Source organism: Uranotaenia lowii, chromosome 1, assembly GCF_029784155.1.
Source record: "Uranotaenia lowii strain MFRU-FL chromosome 1, ASM2978415v1, whole genome shotgun sequence".
Lineage (NCBI taxonomy): Eukaryota > Metazoa > Arthropoda > Insecta > Diptera > Culicidae > Uranotaenia > Uranotaenia lowii.
Genome location: NC_073691.1, coordinates 152,858,653 through 152,879,777, shown reverse-complemented (window position 1 = coordinate 152,879,777; position 21,125 = coordinate 152,858,653). Strand labels below are relative to the sequence as shown.

The 21,125-nt window shown below is 36.6% G+C and overlaps 2 protein-coding genes and 2 long non-coding RNA genes across 4 annotated transcripts in view; 3 read left to right on the top strand and 1 right to left on the bottom strand.

The window, feature by feature from the left end:
• Positions 1–3,987, top strand: part of LOC129740561 (uncharacterized) — a 545,556-nt gene extending 541,569 nt beyond the window's left edge. Inside the window, exon 6 of the mRNA XM_055732267.1 lies at positions 3,083–3,987. Coding sequence (XP_055588242.1) covers positions 3,083–3,339 — 257 coding nt within the window. The 3' untranslated portion in view covers positions 3,340–3,987. The remainder of the gene's footprint in view (positions 1–3,082) is intronic.
• Positions 3,988–10,043: 6,056 nt separating this feature from the next.
• Positions 10,044–12,039, top strand: LOC129738643 (zinc finger protein 544-like). The gene is made up of 3 exons (XM_055729894.1): positions 10,044–10,242; positions 10,457–11,127; positions 11,356–12,039. Exons 1-3 carry the CDS (start codon positions 10,187–10,189, stop codon positions 11,946–11,948), a joined length of 1,320 nt encoding a protein of 439 aa, XP_055585869.1. The 5' UTR covers positions 10,044–10,186; the 3' UTR covers positions 11,949–12,039.
• A 1,512-nt stretch (positions 12,040–13,551) lies between these two features.
• Positions 13,552–15,022, bottom strand: LOC129741917 (uncharacterized). Its single transcript, XR_008736497.1, has 3 exons — positions 14,906–15,022; positions 14,701–14,845; positions 13,552–14,367 (listed from the first exon to the last, which is right to left on the bottom strand). It is a non-coding gene; the product is annotated as an uncharacterized LOC129741917 (long non-coding RNA).
• Positions 15,023–19,651: 4,629 nt separating this feature from the next.
• Positions 19,652–21,122, top strand: LOC129741911 (uncharacterized). The gene is made up of 3 exons (XR_008736496.1): positions 19,652–19,768; positions 19,829–19,973; positions 20,307–21,122. It is a non-coding gene; the product is annotated as an uncharacterized LOC129741911 (long non-coding RNA).
• The last annotated feature ends 3 nt before the right edge of the window (positions 21,123–21,125 follow it).

Genomic DNA, 21,125 nt, shown 5'->3' with positions numbered 1-21,125 from the left:
GAGCAAAGTGAATAAGAGGAAAACAAAATGGATAAAAAATGAACGTTTTCACCTGAATCCTCGGTGTTTTATATCGTTGAAATCCTTCGGGTAAGTTCCAATCACTCCGGTTTTCCAACGTAATCTTCGTCACCACCAGCAGTACTATTCGGTTCCACTTCTTTTTTAGTTTTACTGTGGGGATTACCCCTGAAATTATGACACGGACGGTTGAGCAAAATAATAGGCGGCTGTTTTGTTTTCTTCCTTGCTTGTTGATCAAGTTATCTCGGACCTACGTACCTAAGGGTCCGGCGCCGATTGACCGACGCATAGGGCTGAGATAAAAGATCTTCACTGCTGGCGATCCGGAGCCAGCGTCTTCGCTTACTGCCAGCCGAGGTTCTCTTCAACTGTGCGGATTTCAGCGGCTAAACTACGCCGCCACTAGCTTCTGAGCCTGCCTCTTCTTCGATGCCCATCTGGATTCCAGCCAAGCTCCTCTCTGCAAATCTCGTTTTCATCTCGTCGCTGCGTGTACCCAATTCATTTCCACTTACGTTTCCGAATCTCGATTTTTAGCGCCTTTTAATGACACCGGCAAAGAAGTTCCATGTTTGAGATCCAGTTGCCAGGCGATTCACAAAAACTTGCAGTTTTCGCAGTCGTTCGCCGCATATGTGCAGCAAGTTTCGCACCCGTACAGTAATACGGATTTGACGTTTGAGTTTAAGATTCGGATTTTCGTTCGTAGAGAGATCTGGCGTGAGCGCCGGAGGTTTCGGAGACTCGCAGACGCAAATCGGACTTTTCTGATCCAGGTTTCGATGTCTTCTTGGTACCACCATCAGGCGTAATCTGGCTACCAAGATACTGGAAGTACTCAACTTTCTCAACCCGTTGTCCACCTACCATGAAATTGGAACGATTTTCTGTGTTGATTTCCATCGACTTGGTCTTTCCGACATTGATTTGGAGCCTTGGAGCTTTCGGTGAGGTCGTCTAGTTTGCTCTGCATGTTTTGTTGTCTTTGGGCGAGCAAAACAATATCGTCGGCCAGATCAAGGTCGTTCGGTTACTCCATTGTCGAAGAATTCCACGGCAACCCTCGGTTCGGTCTACAGTCAATCAATCCAGTCAAGATCTCATCCATTTCCATGAGAAAGAGTAGCGGTGATAAGATACATCCTTGTATCACTCCAGCAGTTACCGGGATTGGATCAGACAAGACACCGTCGTGCAGGACCTTGCACGAAAACGCCTCGTATTATGCTTCGATGAAATGGACTAGTTTCTCTGGGACTCCTCGTCGCCTTAGAGCCGCCCAGATGTTTTCATGGTTATTGTGGTAGATATAGTCTAGGATTGTAAAATGAATAATAATAAAATAATAAATCAAAAGATTTTGTAGAAATATTCTAAATAAGAAAATAATAAAAAGTTGGGTACTATAGCAATAATTGAAAATTAAGTGATTGCATTACCCTCCGTGCATGTGGAGTCATCAATGATTGTTATTGATGTACTGATGATTAGGATTAGAAAGTGTGCGTGAAATCTGATGAAATGCATCAACTTCATTCTGTATTCGAAATTGGAAGATAGTGGTTCAGCGTTTACGGAAGTCGCAAATGGAAAGCCGAAAGAAAGGACCTCGACGAGGTTACCACAGTTATGTCGGCCGAATGCTTTTTCGAAATCAACGAACACCAGCAGAAGAAAGTTCTGGAATTCGTTGATTTGTTCCAGTATTATTCGTAGCGTTGTGATGTGGTTCACACATGATCGTCCGGATCGGAATCCAGCTTGCTGCCGTCGGAGTGTAGCGTCGATTTTCTCCTGGATCCTGTTCAGGGTCACTTTGCAGAGTACTTTGAAGGTTGTACAGATCAACGTTATGCCTCGCCAGTTACCGCACTCTATCAGGTCTCCTTCCTTAGGGACGTTTACGAGGATACACTGCATCCAGTCGGCCGGGAATATTGCAGTATCCCAAATGTCAGCAAAAAGACGGTGCAACATTTGTGCTGACAAGGCAGGGTCGGCTTTGAGCATTTCAGCAGAAATGCAATCGATTCCAGACATTTTGTTGGATTTCATGTCTTTGATTGCCGCTTCTATTTCTGCCAGCGAGGGCGCTTCCTAGTTGACGCCATTTATGCGATTTACTGTTGGCGCTTCGGGCTGCGGGTTCTGTTTGGCCACCGTTATTTGTGACTCGGAAGAGTTGTTCAAAATGCTCAGTCCAACGCTTGAGCTGATCTGTTCGATCTGTCAACAGCTGACCTGCTCGGCCATTCAGTGGCATTCTAGCATTAGTCCTTGCACCACTAAGGCGGCGAGAAATGTGATAAAGTAATCGGATATCTCTAATGGCGGTGGCTCGTGTTTAATCCTCGGCTAGAGAGTTTGTCCAGGCTCTCTAGTCTCGTCTACACGCTCGTTTAACTGCCTTTTTCAGCTCCGCATATCGTAAGCGGGCGGCTGCTTTGGCTGACCCGGTACATGCCTGCACAATTCCGACTTTCGCCTTTCTCCAATCATCGATCATCCTCCAGGTTTCATCGGAAATTTTTTTTTTCCCTGTAGGGGAGAGCCCACTGCGACCAGTAGTTGAATTAAAGGAAATCTTTCGATTGATTTGATTTGGATATGATAGAAAGTCCGCCATGTTTGTACATTTTGAAATTATTTTGCTCCGGCGCGAGCTTCAAGTGAATAAATAAATCATCGTCATTTTCTCTCTGCAAGCAGCAGTGCATCCAGATGGCGAAAAATCACATTGGAATTGAGTAATATTGGCCAATGAATGACAGAACTGGCAGATATTGTTGCTTGCAACGATTTGAAAGCTATGAGATTAAAATCTTGCGCTCTCTTGTATTCTTCCGATAGATACGAATAAGGTGTCGGATAGCGGCCAATTGATGCAGTTTTCGTCGCTTTAGCAAGAAATGAAATTTATGTATCTATATTGCCTCCACTTTGGTAGGTATATGCAGTTTTTTTTTCAATATTCATTAGTCCCTGGAATAGCTCAGTGTTGCAGTTGCCTTCAGAAACACTTTTCTAAACTCCTCCATTTTCTCTTTTTGCCTTCCAGTGACATCACCAAACGGAGCATCTCGGCTTAGCGGAAACCGGCCACTATCCCCGTGGACATTCCTTCTAACATTGGCCAGCATCACACTGACAACGGTCCTACGAATGGTCACAGCAAGTAGCCAAAGCCGCGGAAACTATAGCACCGATTCAACGGAGAACCACCTCTTCCGGGAGCAGTGCCGCCAGTGGAGCCATCGGCATGTCCCGTGCCGGCATCCAAACGGAGCCAGTCCCAGCAGATCCATTCCAAGATAGTGCGTCCGGATGGTGGTCCGGAGTAACGATTAAACCCAGTTAGTCAAAGTCTGTTAAGAGGTTGATATTTTTCGTTTTTTTTTTTCAAATGCCAACTACAAATGTGACAAAAATGAACGATACATTCCTAAACATTAGTTCAATGATAGGGAGAAAGAGAGAATTTTCGCGGCACAATCAAAGATTGCGGTTTGATACAAATAGCTAAGGTGTATTGTAAGTTGTAACTGTCCAAACAATGTATTGTAGAACAAGTTCTGTTCAATGCCACAAATGTAAACTGCTGAACGGGCCAGGCTTATTGATTCTCAATAGGTGTAGGCTGTAGGTCACCTTCATCCATCTCGTGAGATAATCTCGAAAACTTTTCTGAAATCATTGGCTGCTAGCATAAAAAAAAGACAAACTATCTTTCATATTATAGAGTAAATGAAACAAAAATAAACCAAAACGCACCAAAGGTTGTATTGCGATTAGAGTAGAAGCAGGAGAATTGAGATCATCTAAATATGGTTTAAAAGGCTCGAAGAAAAAGGAATGTGCTGAGATTGGTTAAAAAATTTTGTTGTGCTTCTAGGATCTGTTCAGTTTCAAGTTCACATTTCGGAATCCAGATTCAGATTCAGAATTCAGATTCAGAATTAAGATAAAGCATTAAGAATTCAGATTCAGAATTTAGATTCAGAATTCAGATTCAGAATTCAGATTCAGAATTCAGATTCAGAATTCAGATTCAGAATTCAGATTCAGAATTCAGATTCAGAACTCAGATTCAGATTCAGAATTCAGATTCAGATTCAGAATTCAGATTCAGAATTCAGAATTCAGATTCAGAATTCAGAATTCAGAATTCAGATTCAGAATTCAGATTCAGAATTCAGATTCAGAATTCAGATTCAGAATTCAGATTCAGAATCAGAATTCAGATTCAGAATTCAGATTCAGAATTCAGATTCAGAATTCAGATTCGGAATTCAGATTCAGAATTCAGATTCAGAATTCAATTCAGATTCAGAATTCAAATTCAGAATTCAGATTCAGAAATCAGATTCAGATTCAGAATTCAGAATTCAGATTCAGAATTCAGATTCAGAATTCAGATTCAGAATTCAGATTCAGAATTCAGATTCAGAATTCAGATTCAGAATTCAGATTCAGAATTCAGATTCAGAATTCAGATTCAGAATTCAGATTCAGAATTCAGATTCAGAATTCAGATTCAGAATTCAGATTCAAAATTCAGATTCAGAATTCAGATTCAGAATTCAGATTCAGAATTCAGATTCAGAATTCAGATTCAGAATTCAGATTCAGAATTCAGATTCAGAATTCAGATTCAGAATTCAGATTCAGAATTCAGAATTCAGATTCAGAATTCAGATTCAGAATTCAGATTCAGAATTCAGATTCAGAATTCAGATTCAGAATTCAGATTCAGAATTCAGATTCAGAATTCAGATTCAGAATTCAGATTCAAAATTCAGATTCAGAATTCAGATTCAGAATTCAGATTCAGAATTCAGATTCAGAATTAGGATTCAGAATTCAGATTCAGAATTCAGATTCAGAATTCAGAATTCAGATTCAGAATTCAGATTCAGAATTCAGATTCAGAATTCAGATTCAGAATTCAGATTCAGAATTCAGATTCAGAATTCAGATTCAGAATTCAGATTCAGAATTCAGATTCAGAATTCAGATTCAGAATTCAGATTCAGAATTCAGATTCAGAATTCAGATTCAGAATTCAGATTCAAAATTCAGATTCAGAATTCAGATTCAGAATTCAGATTCAGAATTCAGATTCAGAATTCAGATTCAGAATTCAGATTCAGAATTCAGATTCAGAATTCAGATTCAGAATTCAGATTCAGAATTCAGATTCAGAATTCAGATTCAGGATTCAGATTCAGAATTTAGATTCAGAATTCAGATTCAGAATTCAGATTCAGAATTAGGATTCAGAATTCAGATTCAGAATTCAGATTCAGAACTCAGATTCAGAATTCAGATTCAGAATTCAGATTCAGAATTCAGATTCAGAATTCAGATTCAGCATTCAGATTCAGAATTCAGATTCAGAATTCATTTTTTTTTTCAGAATTCAGATTCAGAATTTTGATTAAGAATTCCGATTGAGGAATCAGAATTCAGATTCAAAACTCAACTTCTGAATTCAGATTATTTTAAAAGTATACTCCGGAAATTTTGCTTCAATTTTTTTTTATTTGAAACATGAGGATTCTTAAGTTTGAATTAAAATTTTGTGTAGTTTTAAAACTGGTTCATTTTGCAATTCCGAATTGGCATTTCAACCGGTTTACTTTAATAACAACAGCTGGACATTGTATGGAACTTTCCCAAAACAGAAATAACTTACCTCTTTATTATATATTCATTCCTGTCCCATGTTGGGGCCACTTGTGTGTTTTATTTCATTTTGTTTTCTTTCTTATATATGTTTGTCCTCGTTACAACGATCACATTTCATTTAACTATGCTGCCATGTAACGCACAGAGCCGAAACAACAATGGACGATGCTCGGGCAAGGGGACATTTCGAATCCCTCGGAATAAATTGAACCGAAGGGAGAATCCTCTTGCATCGGAAAACCACACTTCCGACTGCGGGTTTAAGTGCTCTTGTATCATTTTTGTTGCCGAGATGGTTTTTTGTCTGTTTTTTCTTTACTATTTTGAAAACGTGTCGGTTTTTACTAATTTTTCGAATAATTGGAACCCTACTTCAAAAAAAAAATTTAAAAATTACGTTTCGACTTATTCGATATCCTTTTTCAGGGTTAGTGATATTTTATTTTCCGCGGAATTTAGCTTTCCTATCATTCATCATGTGTTAATGTTCTTCCAGTGCAATTTGGTTTTTTAGTTTATTTTCCCAACTCACTCTGAGAAAACGAGTCACAAAAACAGAAATAACGCGAAACCCACGCGTACTCACTTGTTTACGGTTGTAATTTAAAATGATAACGAAGTTGTTGATGGGTTGTTGTATGTGTGTCTGTTTACATGCTGAAAATCCGTTTGTGTGTGAGTAAGTTGAAGCAAAACATAGGAAAAAAACTGCATAGTTGTGCGCTCATTATTGTGGGTCGGAGGAAATGAAAAAAAATACCAAAAGCATGCGATAGGAGAAATTTATTTAATTATATGCATTATGGAAAAATCCCATTAAATCAAAGAAACAAAAAAGGTCCCTCGAAACTATTGGTTTGTAGATGAAAACAAAATAAGCAAATGAAAACAGTTTTTTACAAAGTCATTGGAACATTGATCCTAGTTAAAAATGTAAAGTTTGTACACAAGTTACATTGAATTTAAAATTTCTAATTTAAAAAAAGAAGCATGTTTTTTCTATCCTTTTCTCTTAAATTCGTAATTGGAAAGAACCTCTGCAATCGATAATAATAATACTTACTTTAGCTTAGAACAAAACATTAAAATCAAAAACAAATTATGAAGCAGAATGAAAAAAAAAACGAGAAAACTATGAAGGTTAGATTCAAAAAAATATCTTTAAAAAAAAATCACAACTGTAAACCAGAATAGTTGAGAAAACAATTCAGTTGTGTGCTCGTTTGAGGAAACCATTATTTTGATATGCTGAATTAGTGCGCGTGCTAGAAACTGCATTGCAATAAAAAAAATAAAAAAAAACTAATTTATATGGAAAGAAAATAAATCAAATCAGCAACACAAAAATAATCTATAGGTGTGTCAAACTCGGTGTACCATAAACAAACAAAAATCGTAAAGAAATGTAAAATCAAAACAAAAAGAAACGAACTAAAGCCAAAACGCAATTAGGCAAAATTAAAACTACTCCCAGGCAGCGTAGAAAACGTGCAATGAAAAAAAGAGGATCCAAACTGAATTTACCTACAAAGGAATGAGAAAGGGTAAAGAAAGTTTAATAGATCTGTCCGGAAGAAGTGTGTAAATAGATGCCTAAGAAAAATAAAAATCAAATGAAGATAAACAGGAAAAAAAAACAGATAACTATATGACTATTAAATCGGTCATAACTTTTCTGCCGCAAGATGGAACACAAACCCAAAATCCAACCAAAGAAGCTGACATGTTAAGAGAAAATAACGGAATAAAATGACCGAATCGCTACTGCTGTAAGACAAAGAGTTATGTTTGATTGAGAAAAATCCCCCCCATTTGGAAAAATGTTTTGAATCCATATAGAAATTCTGATTGCAAATTTTGAAATCGAAACCTGATCCTGGATCCAGAATCTGAATTTTGAACCTGAATTCTGAATTCTGAATCTGAATTCTGAATCTGAATTCTGAATCTGAATTCTGAATCTGAATTCTGAATCTGAATTCTGAATCTGAATTCTGAATATGAATTCTGAATCTGAATTCTGAATCTGAATTCTGAATCTGAATTCTGAATCTGAATTCTGAATCTGAATTCTGAATCTGAATTCTGAATCTGAATTCTGAATCTGAATTCTGAATCTGAATTCTGAATCTGAATTCTGAATCTGAATTCTGAATCTGAATTCTGAATCTGAATTCTGAATCTGAATTCTGAATCTGAATTCTGAATCTGAATTCTGAATCTGAATTCTGAATCTGAATTCTGAATCTGAATTCTGAATCTGAATTCTGAATCTGAATTCTGAATCTGAATTCTGAATCTGAATTCTGAATCTGAATTCTGAATCTGAATTCTGAATCTGAATTCTGAATCTGAATTCTGAATCTGAATTCTGAATCTGAATTCTGAATCTGAATTCTGAATCTGAATTCTGAATCTGAATTCTGAATCTGAATTCTGAATCTGAATTCTGAATCTGAATTCTGAATTCTGAATCTGAATTCTGAATCTGAATTCTGAATCTGAATTCTGAATCTGAATTCTGAATCTGAATTCTGAATCTGAATTCTGAATCTGAATTCTGAATCTGAATTCTGAATCTGAATTCTGAATCTGAATTCTGAATCTGAATTCTGAATCTGAATTCTGAATCTGAATTCTGAATCTGAATTCTGAATTCTGAATCTGAATTCTGAATCTAAATTCTGAATCTGAATTCTGAATCTGAATTCTGAATCTGAATTCTGAATCTGAATTCTGAATCTGAATTCTGAATCTGAATTCTGAATCTGAATTCTGAATCTGAATTCTGAATCTGAATTCTGAATCTGAATTCTGAATCTGAATTCTGAATCTGAATTCTGAATCTGAATTCTGAATCTGAATTCTGAATCTGAATTCTGAATCTGAATTCTGAATCTGAATTCTGAATCTGAATTCTGAATCTGAATTCTGAATCTGAATTCTGAATTCTGAATCTGAATTCTGAATCTGAATTCTGAATCTGAATTCTGAATCTGAATTCTGAATCTGAATTCTGAATCTGAATTCTGAATCTGATTTCTGAATCTGAATTCTGAATCTGAATTCTGAATCTGAATTCTGAATCTGAATTCTGAATCTGAATTCTGAATCTGAATTCTGAATCTGAATTCTGAATCTGAATTCTGAATCTGAATTCTGAATCTGAATTCTGAATCTGAATTCTGAATCTGAATTCTGAATCTGAATTCTGAATCTGAATTCTGAATCTGAATTCTGAATCTGAATTCTGAATCTGAATTCTGAATCTGAATTCTGAATCTGAATTCTGAATCTGAATTCTGAATCTGAATTCTGAATCTGAATTCTGAATCTGAATTCTGAATCTGAATTCTGAATCTGAATTCTGAATCTGAATTCTGAATCTGAATTCTGAATCTGAATTCTGAATCTGAATTCTGAATCTGAATTCTGAATCTGAATTCTGAATCTGAATTCTGAATCTGAATTCTGAATCTGAATTCTGAATCTGAATTCTGAATTCTGAATCTGAATTCTGAATCTGAATTCTGAATCTGAATTCTGAATCTGAATTCTGAATCTGAATTCTGAATCTGAATTCTGAATCTGAATTCTGAATCTGAATTCTGAATCTGAATTCTGAATCTGAATTCTGAATCTGAATTCTGAATCTGAATTCTGAATCTGAATTCTGAATCTGAATTCTGAATCTGAATTCTGTATCTGAATTCTGAATCTGAATTCTGAATCTGAATTCACAATAGTTTGAAACAGAAACCGACAGCAGTAAACGATACGCCGTATCAAACCGGACAGAAAATCGACAACTTTTTCGAGACTGAAAGCCGAAAATCAACCCACTAAAAGTTAACTAAACTTTCGCCCCAAAAAGAGAATTTGGTATCGATTTTAGTAAAGGGCGAATGCGCCAACATCGTTGTTTCGAGAAAATCGCGTTTAAACTTTGACAGCTCCATAAGCTCCCAGCAAAAATATTATTTTGTTTTTTTCAATAACTCGAACATAAATCATCCATCAGACAAGTGAGTAGGTTCAAAATATAGGTCTTCGAACGTACTTTTTCACCCAGCTGATATCTCGATTTGTTTACATTTGGCGCATACGCCCTTTTGAAAAATCGATACCGAATTTGATTTCTATGATCTTTATGTTGTCATTCAACGGCTGCTTTAAATCTTGTTCTTCCACATCTTCAAGTTTCACTAGTCTCCGCTAGAGGCTGCCACAAGTAATACAGCAAAGGCACAGTGAACTCTCTCGGCCAAGAGAGGAAAGTTTTAGTACATTGACAAATTAAAACCAACCGGTATGTGAAATTGCTGAAGAGTGTTTGTTGGTAAACAAATCAGTCTGTTTCCAAACTGCGTTTTGTTTCGATGTGCGGATCGGCCGGTTAGTGCGTTTCCAACAGTACAGTTTTTCTTAATTGTGTGTTTTATAGTTATTTAAATCAGTCTACCGAATATCTGAAATGGAAAACCATGTAGAAAGTGATAACTCCAATGATATTCTAGCAAGTTCTGGCAGGTGAGAAAACATTCATTATTCAAACAATTTGTATTCAAGCTACCTACTGCTTTGTTTAATTTTACACTAGTCAGTATATTTTACTTCCTGTTAACTTGAGACAATTTTTTACTTTGTACATTAAACTTGAATTCATAATGAAGAAATTGAATTTAGTTGTTAAAAACCCCTTATAATAGAAAACCTTATTAAATTTATGCTCAATGTATTTCAGGCAGCCCAAATGTTGCTTTTGTCCACAATTTTGCGTCGGTTGTTTCAAACATGTTCTCTGTGTTACCGAGACATACGAGCATGTTCTCAAACCCATCCTAATGAGGTTATTATTTCCCGGGTATACTTACAACGGCATCCACCGGTATCCAACTTGCGCTACGTGCCGCCGATTTTTCATAGAAACGTTCAACATTCCGGAGTGCTGCTTCGAGATAACCCCCAACGATGGTCTCCAAATGGATCAGATGGCACCGGTAACGCTAGAAAGTGACCCACGACAAGGCTGTTGTGAATACGTTTACTTCTGGCAAGATCCTCCAGAAGAGAAAACATTTTGGATTGATCCTACGTTCGCTTGGAAGCAGAGAGGGCCGTATTTTTTCTTTGCAAAAGTGAATAAACCAAAGCATATAACGACGCAACAATGGAATTCGAACCTATCGCTTGCTCCGAGAACTGTAACGACCGGCCCCAAGCCGCTAAGAATGGTTGTCCCTAACAAACTCCAAACGAATCCGGAAAACTTGACTTCAGCAGAGCAAGAGCTTATTCCGGCGTTTCTCATTCAGAAACCTCGAACAGAATCGATCGAACACCCACAAAACCAACAGTCGCAACCACTACAGCTACAAAAAATAAAGGCACTACAACTACAACCACCTACCAAAGGTAAGTATCAAAATTAATTAATAGCGTTTTTTTCGATTCTAGGTTTGCTCCTGATTCCGTTCGAATAAAAAAAAAACGACTTTCGATTTTCGAGTATTCCATTTTTATACGATCTTGCTAGGCTGAGATATTCAATTGAAAAACGTTGAAAAAAAATTATGTTCAAGCATATTTTCTATCTATGTTCCAGTAACAGAATCTTCAAATGTTGCCCCTTTTCTCCCGTAGACTCAACTATCCTGCGGTGTCCACTTTGTCTGAAAGCCTTCCCGAATAACCGATCGCTCAACCTTCATCTGAACGTTCACATAAGAGAAAAACCTTACCAATGCAATGTATGTAACATGCAGTTCCCTCAACCGTTCTCTGTGGAGCTGCATTTGCGAAATGTCCATGGTTTCGCGAAATACGAATGCGATCGCTGTAGCATAGAATTTCGGACCAACAAAACCTACATGATTCACCTGAACCTCTGCGGTCCAAGCTCCGTCGCGAAGTTCCACTGTGAGCGATGCGAGGCGACATTCCCGTTCCATCACAAATGTCCGTACACCAGAGCTGGCCGGAGTGCCACCAGACCGCACCGGTGTCACTTCTGCAGGAAAACGTTCAAACATCCGGGTGGAGCGCTCTATCACATGAACAATTTCCACAAACAGCGCAATGGCAGCGCGGAGCGTTCGAAAAGCGACCAATCCTCGACGGATACAACAGAAGAGGAGCCCAATCGGGTTGAGCTGATGGCGGATGCAACCGATAACAACAGCGACGTTGAACCGTCGGACGATGAGCTGCCGATGGCCTGGCGGGATCTTCAGTGAAATCGAAAGGGAATAGTCTTTACGATGAAAGTTATAATTTAATAAAGGTTTTTTTGTAGCCAGTTGCCTATAAGCATTTTTATATCTTCAATCATCTGTGTGTCCATTCAATTATAGATATTTCAGATACTCGCATATCTTATAATTTACTAAATAAATTAAACTATTTTTTAGGCCATGGTCGGTGGCGGTGAGGTAAGTTTTTAATAAGGCATGGAAAAGATGTGAGATTGAGCTTATTATTATCATGTGTGAAACAGGTTGAAATAGGTCGAAAGTCTGTTCGATAAAGTCTAGTCGAAACGGGTCGAAACAAGTAGAAATGGATTGACAGTTGATCAACTGTCTTTTTCCAATAATTGACTTCGACCGGTTTCTACCAGGTCGAAACGAATCCTGCTGCCGAGCTGGATTGGATTCGACCGCAGACACCAGATACCCAGACTGACCACTCAAGGCTGATTTTGGCGCTTGTTCCGCAGCGCTATCTACGGGTTATCGTGAAACTAACGGCCACCTATACAAATGGAAAAATCTTACACAAATATAACTATTTTTGTGTGCATATTAAAGCGCCCTTAATATGTCACGCACACATTTGCATTGCGCTATTTGTTTTTTTTTACATCTAGCGATGAACACGGTCATTTTTGATTACCTACTTTTGATAGAAAAAATAACACGATATGGTTCGAAAACCACTAAATAACCATTTTTGAATTAGAGCGCATTAATCAATTGTGGTTAGAATTCAACCACAAAGCTAATAAAAATACATCGACAAAATCGCTTACGATCTTAACAAAACGTTTACTTTCGTAATTTATGTTACATTGGTGGTATGTTTGAAATCAGGAAACCCACTTTAAACGATGTGTGAAAAAACTCATAACTCAATTTTGATGAATCAAATTTAATACAATTAATACTTGCAATATTGCAGTTTAAGTTCATCAGTAAACTTTTAGGAGTTGCCATAATGTACGACTAAGCGATGATTTCTCAACGATTTCAGTTGGATGAACATTAGCTTGAAATTATGTGAAATCAAAGAAAATAAAAAGACACCCGTCCGGACCATCCCAAAAAATCAGAACTAGTCAAGAAGCAGCAAAAGTCAATCAAAAGTGTTTACATGGTGAAATATCCATATTACAATCCGGATGCCTTCTTCTTCTCTTCTTTTTCGTTATAGTTTTTCGGCCAGAGAATGGATACTTATCGAAAAAAGTGCAGTTTTAGAAAAAATGTAATTGTTCAATATAAAAACTCGCACCGAAATCAAACATAATGGAATATATGTATTACCTTTTTGTAAAAAGTATTGAAGTCCGCAAGAAGAAATTGAATTTCAAAAGAAACTCTCAAAGTCAACAATTATGAAGTCTTGTTCTGTTGTATTCATCAAGGCATTTTTCTTTACAGGTAGTTAAATCAGCTACAAGTCGCCAAAAACATTACAACCTGTTTACTTGTAATCGTTTCTTTTTCTATTAAATACATAAAATAATTTTATTAGGATTTTTTTTATTCCTAACTGCTTTTCTTATACTGAAAAGTTTTCTAATCTTCGTTTTCAATGTAAAATAATTAATACTACTGCTTCGAGTGGTGTTCTTTTTATTTCTATTCTCCACCAATTCCCGTAGTCTACCTGGCAGGTATGGAGATCCGCTTCCACTAGTGCGTCATTCCTTTACATTCGTTTGACAATAGTGCAGGTGCTGATGCTGGTAGAGTACATTCGAGACGAAAAAAATATCGGTCCCCCATTCCGTGGCCGAACGCACGTTTGATGTCGCACATCCAGAACACGGTAACGTTACCCGTGAGTGAATGCCGTTTTACGGACAGTCACTCGTAATGCTCAGCTCCAGCTGTTTATGTTTACCATCGTTGCCGAAACCATTGCTACCGCTACCTTTAGGCGAATCATCAGTCCAGTAGAAGTTGGACTAGGGCTGAAGGTGGATCAAAGAAGCCTCAGTCACCGGTGGCTCTTGATTATACGACCGAAATGTCTTAAGTGCTGTGTTGATATCAGCTTGTCCAGCTAGAGTTCAGAAACTTGCTTTTGACGTTGCACTTCGGCGACTCGGAAAACGCATAACAGTTCATCATTTTACGGATTGATGGCTTCTGGTCGGAATTAGTTCGGAACCATCGGCCAATGATGTATCGGGTACGGGTTCACCAACATATAAAACGACGCAGAAATTCCACAAGCCATCAGTTGAATACGTTTGTTGTTTTCCATTTTGATGGTAGCAACAATTTCATTTGAAGCAACATTTCCTTTCGGAGAACCGCTCTACTGCAGTGCTGATAGTGTTTAAACATCCATTAATCGATTCCATTATGGTTGTACTACTGCGGAGACTCCAAGCTTCGTAGACTCTCTTCAAACTAGCGGCTGTTCCTGTAGGTTATGAGAAAAACATGAATGAATTATTGGATGTAGGCAGGGAAACACTGGGACTTATTACTGGATTGAATGTGCAAAAATCCATCATAATCAAACAAAAAAGTATCGATTTTAGTAAAAGACGAAGGAGCTAACATCAATGTTTCGAAAAAATTGCAATTAAAGTTTATAAACTTTATAACAGCTCCCAGTAAAAAGATTATATTGTTATCTTTCATTCATCTCATATTTTCTTATTTGTTTTCATTTGAAGAATTTTTAACCTTTCAGCAGTTAGTAAGCCCTAGTATCAGTATCAGTAGTGAATAATAATGAAAAAGAACTTACAGTTTAGCAGGACAGATTCTGTTTCGGTCCTTTGTGTGTCTTCAATCCAGCCAGAGCAGTGAGTGAGGTATGCGAACACAGTTTCAGAAATTCTCCGCTTGCATCCACCACTGGTAATCGATGGACGGTGAGCCCTTGCTCGGACCTGGCGTAAACAAATGCATAAATTTCTTTTCAAATTTTACAAATCTCAGTATACCCTTACCTTTACGAGATCACTGTTCCTGGGAAAGATCCAGATGGTAATCTGGAAAACAACGTAAACTGGGGCCAAACGCTTCTAGCAGCTATCACCTGAAAACGTCGACGATAAACAACACTGACAAAGTTTTTACACGTTTCACACGTTTTCATTATTTTGTTGGTCGAATTTCGAACCATTTTTTGAATATCGCACGTGTAATTGATTTTATCAATGGGTATAATAAAATTAACGTGAATTCGTCACATCAAAATCAAAACATTTCAGGAACTCACTCACACAGCCATACGAAATTTGACATTCCATGCAACGACAAGAAAATAAAAATCACCTTCGTTTGCATCAAGATAGTAATGTTCTATTACCATTCAAAATTCTTTTTGGTGATGTGGAAAAGCATTGAATTCGATAAATAAGTCTAGTTGCAGCAAAATTATTGCTATTTATTAGGTAGCGGTAAAGGAACATTGAAATGAACGTTATTAAAAATTATATTTTTTTGAAGAATGGATTCATTTTGTAAACTAATTACTTTCGGACTATGGTTTAAACAAAACTTTGAATCAATTAAATGTTCCAAATTCAGTGGATATTCGCCCTTGTTTTCATTTTTTTTTCTTAGAATGGAAGATTTTAAGTTGACATTTCTCAAGCACACTTGCTCTTGTGTACGAATGAAGATATGTAAAGTAGTCTAAAAATGGTCGCTTTTTAAGTTGATTTTCCCCAAGTCCAGAATAATGCCAAAAAAGCCATTACAGTTGTTTTTTGATATTTCTCACTCACACTTAAGTGTGTACAAATGAGCAGCGGAAAATAACCGGTCGACACACACGGTCGTTTCTGAGGTTATTTTTCCATAAATTTTTATTTTTTAGTGAAATAATCAGCATTGTATCACAAACACTTCATTCTTTTTTTCTGAAAATTGTCTAAACAAGTTCTAATCAATCTAACGATAATGTCAATAACTTTTTTTTCACTTCTATAGGTTTGAGTATCTATATAGGTATGAGCCAAAAAAACAGTAAAGATAAATTGGAATTCAAGTATTTTAAGAAGTTATATGTAGTTTGTTTTTGTTTGTCGTAGTAAATTATAAATCAACCATTCAGATTAAGATGAACAATTCAGAATTCAACGAATTATTTTTTACGGACATTATAATTTTCATACTGTCACACAGCCGATTAAATTTCGAAATACAAACTTTTTATACAAACAAATACAAACCTCTCAACCAAGGACCGAAATAACCTAACATTTGTATTTTTTCATCTAAATCAATCAACAATCATTGTTTGTACGACATTCATCTTTAATTATGATACGCAGTAAATAAGAGTAACATCGAAGACAAAAACCAAAACGAAAATATTTAAGATAGAATTTTAAATGCTAATAGGTGATTCAATCAAGACGGTTTTCATTTGGCTTGTTAATTTTCAAGTGCGTTTTTTTTTCTTGATGAAGCACAATGGTTTCACGATGCCCCGTCAGATGGCGTATGATTCTGGGCGAATTGTAGTTGTATGGGCTCAACCGCCACTGATCAGTCTGGGTATCTGGTGTCTGCGCTTTATCGTAGCCTGATTCAAGGTGTGTATATATATCGGAGGTGTAACGATATGTGAAATTCCCGATTCAGCCATTTTAATTTTGCTACTACGGAGTTCGTGGAGTTTGTTTACCAACAATTATGCCATTAGCCCATCAGCCCATCAGCCCAAGCAAATTTACCAATGTTTTCAAACAAGCTCACTGAATCTCACCGCGCTCTCCTCGCCTACTTACTGACAAAATCAGAGAACCTTGTGATCTAAGAGCATATGTATTCGTGGTCTATTCTTGGGTCTAATTTATACAAGAATTGAACCAAAGGAATTCGATCCGATCCAATGAAAAAACTGGCAACTGCACTCGTGTTCCATTAACTGTCAAACGGTTTAGAACTGCGTCAAATTCGCTTCAGTCCAGCTGCACTGCTGCCAGCTGTGATATTTACGAACAGAGTGAGCTCAAGTGTAAACAAAGTGAGCATATTTATTAGGTTTTTCAAACAGTTATTTCAATAGTTTAAAAAGGTTTTTTTGGTCCGTTTTTTCTACAAGTGTGTTGTTCAACGTAAGTAGATTCAAATTTCGTATAGTTTGTAAAAATTTATACAACTGTCTAGTTACAGATGCTTAAACTAGAATGCATGTTTAATTCATCGCTTTATGGAACCCCACAAAAAACATTATTTTATGATGAATTTTTGCTTTAACCCTCCCCGTTTTTTTTCACTAAAAGTTAAAAGAGATATAACTAGTTGCAAAATGATTTTTGGTAGAATTTTGAAATTTGAAACTACCAAATTTTTTAACATATAAAAATCACTGATTTCATTGACCAAAACATGCATATGAGCACAAAACTAATTCTCTAGCGGAACCGCTTTAATCGTTCTGGAATGTACATAAAGGTCAAATGACCTAGGTGTATTCTAATTTATTTACTTTAACAGTTTAGCAGTAGCCAAAAGTTTCAAATAAATTGTTTTAAGCTCAAAGATGCAGTTCGAGTAAGCGAATAATGACTATATGCGAATGGAAGGCTAAAGTTTGTGTTGTCCATTCAACTAAGTTCATTCGGTTACAATTTTGTTATTTTAATAACGTAAAAATGATCTTATTTCCGAACACTCCAAAAGTTTTGAAAAAGTTAAAATAGTTATCAGGAATGAATAGAAAAAAGTTCAGTTATTAAACATACAATTATTTAAGAACGATGCTTCATCACATCCGATAATCAATTTCATATGGCCTCACAATATGTTTGGCAAAAAAATTATGAAAAAAAAAATCAAACTATCGGTTCAATATTCAATTACTTTTAAAATTACCCAAGCAACCAGAATTCCCTTAAAAAGGTTCCATAGAAGCTTAATCAGCTCTCGTTTGTGTCTGAAGAGAATGCTAATCAGCCCAAAATTTAAGTTCTTAAAGCTACTTTCAAGTTCGTTTAGGGGGCTGTAGAGAACGCTATTCAGCTTCTAAGAGAATGTCAAGAAACTTCTACGCGCCGAAAAAAAAATCCATTTGACAGATTGCTCTGACAACCACATGTCAGATTGCTAGGCTGCCGGTCTATCATGGTCTATCTCATTGATTTTAATTATATTGTTTTGATTACAAAAGCTGCTTACACGCCTAGAGAATTGAACCGCTGCTCTTTAGGTTGCAATGAAACTCACCAGCCTCTCGACCAATCCAGCAATAGCTAATTGCCACTGAAATAATTAGTATTTAAACGCAGACACCAGATACCCAGACTGATCAGTGGCGGTTGAGCCCATACAACTACAATTCGCCCAGAATCATACGCCATCTGACGGGGCATCGTGAAACCATTGTGCTTCATCAAGAAAAAAAAACGCACTTGAAAATTAACAAGCCAAATGAAAACCGTCTTGATTGAATCACCTATTAGCATTTAAAATTCTATCTTAAATATTTTCGTTTTGGTTTTTGTCTTCGATGTTACTCTTATTTACTGCGTATCATAATTAAAGATGAATGTCGTACAAACAATGATTGTTGATTGATTTAGATGAAAAAATACAAATGTTAGGTTATTTCGGTCCTTGGTTGAGAGGTTTGTATTTGTTTGTATAAAAAGTTTGTATTTCGAAATTTAATCGGCTGTGTGACAGTATGAAAATTATAATGTCCGTAAAAAATAATTCGTTGAATTCTGAATTGTTCATCTTAATCTGAATGGTTGATTTATAATTTACTACGACAAACAAAAACAAACTACATATAACTTCTTAAAATACTTGAATTCCAATTTATCTTTACTGTTTTTTTGGCTCATACCTATATAGATACTCAAACCTATAGAAGTGAAAAAAAAGTTATTGACATTATCGTTAGATTGATTAGAACTTGTTTAGACAATTTTCAGAAAAAAAGAATGAAGTGTTTGTGATACAATGCTGATTATTTCACTAAAAAATAAAAATTTATGGAAAAATAACCTCAGAAACGACCGTGTGTGTCGACCGGTTATTTTCCGCTGCTCATTTGTACACACTTAAGTGTGAGTGAGAAATATCAAAAAACAACTGTAATGGCTTTTTTGGCATTATTCTGGACTTGGGGAAAATCAACTTAAAAAGCGACCATTTTTAGACTACTTTACATATCTTCATTCGTACACAAGAGCAAGTGTGCTTGAGAAATGTCAACTTAAAATCTTCCATTCTAAGAAAAAAAAATGAAAACAAGGGCGAATATCCACTGAATTTGGAACATTTAATTGATTCAAAGTTTTGTTTAAACCATAGTCCGAAAGTAATTAGTTTACAAAATGAATCCATTCTTCAAAAAAATATAATTTTTAATAACGTTCATTTCAATGTTCCTTTACCGCTACCTAATAAATAGCAATAATTTTGCTGCAACTAGACTTATTTATCGAATTCAATGCTTTTCCACATCACCAAAAAGAATTTTGAATGGTAATAGAACATTACTATCTTGATGCAAACGAAGGTGATTTTTATTTTCTTGTCGTTGCATGGAATGTCAAATTTCGTATGGCTGTGTGAGTGAGTTCCTGAAATGTTTTGATTTTGATGTGACGAATTCACGTTAATTTTATTATACCCATTGATAAAATCAATTACACGTGCGATATTCAAAAAATGGTTCGAAATTCGACCAACAAAATAATGAAAACGTGTGAAACGTGTAAAAACTTTGTCAGTGTTGTTTATCGTCGACGTTTTCAGGTGATAGCTGCTAGAAGCGTTTGGCCCCAGTTTACGTTGTTTTCCAGATTACCATCTGGATCTTTCCCAGGAACAGTGATCTCGTAAAGGTAAGGGTATACTGAGATTTGTAAAATTTGAAAAGAAATTTATGCATTTGTTTACGCCAGGTCCGAGCAAGGGCTCACCGTCCATCGATTACCAGTGGTGGATGCAAGCGGAGAATTTCTGAAACTGTGTTCGCATACCTCACTCACTGCTCTGGCTGGATTGAAGACACACAAAGGACCGAAACAGAATCTGTCCTGCTAAACTGTAAGTTCTTTTTCATTATTATTCACTACTGATACTGATACTAGGGCTTACTAACTGCTGAAAGGTTAAAAATTCTTCAAATGAAAACAAATAAGAAAATATGAGATGAATGAAAGATAACAATATAATCTTTTTACTGGGAGCTGTTATAAAGTTTATAAACTTTAATTGCAATTTTTTCGAAACATTGATGTTAGCTCCTTCGTCTTTTACTAAAATCGATACTTTTTTGTTTGATTATGATGGATTTTTGCACATTCAATCCAGTAATAAGTCCCAGTGTTTCCCTGCCTACATCCAATAATTCATTCATGTTTTTCTCATAACCTACAGGAACAGCCGCTAGTTTGAAGAGAGTCTACGAAGCTTGGAGTCTCCGCAGTAGTACAACCATAATGGAATCGATTAATGGATGTTTAAACACTATCAGCACTGCAGTAGAGCGGTTCTCCGAAAGGAAATGTTGCTTCAAATGAAATTGTTGCTACCATCAAAATGGAAAACAACAAACGTATTCAACTGATGGCTTGTGGAATTTCTGCGTCGTTTTATATGTTGGTGAACCCGTACCCGATACATCATTGGCCGATGGTTCCGAACTAATTCCGACCAGAAGCCATCAATCCGTAAAATGATGAACTGTTATGCGTTTTCCGAGTCGCCGAAGTGCAACGTCAAAAGCAAGTTTCTGAACTCTAGCTGGACAAGCTGATATCAACACAGCACTTAAGACATTTCGGTCGTATAATCAAGAGCCACCGGTGACTGAGGCTTCTTTGATCCACCTTCAGCCCTAGTCCAACTTCTACTGGACTGATGATTCGCCTAAAGGTAGCGGTAGCAATGGTTTCGGCAACGATGGTAAACATAAACAGCTGGAGCTGAGCATTACGAGTGACTGTCCGTAAAACGGCATTCACTCACGGGTAACGTTACCGTGTTCTGGATGTGCGACATCAAACGTGCGTTCGGCCACGGAATGGGGGACCGATATTTTTTTCGTCTCGAATGTACTCTACCAGCATCAGCACCTGCACTATTGTCAAACGAATGTAAAGGAATGACGCACTAGTGGAAGCGGATCTCCATACCTGCCAGGTAGACTACGGGAATTGGTGGAGAATAGAAATAAAAAGAACACCACTCGAAGCA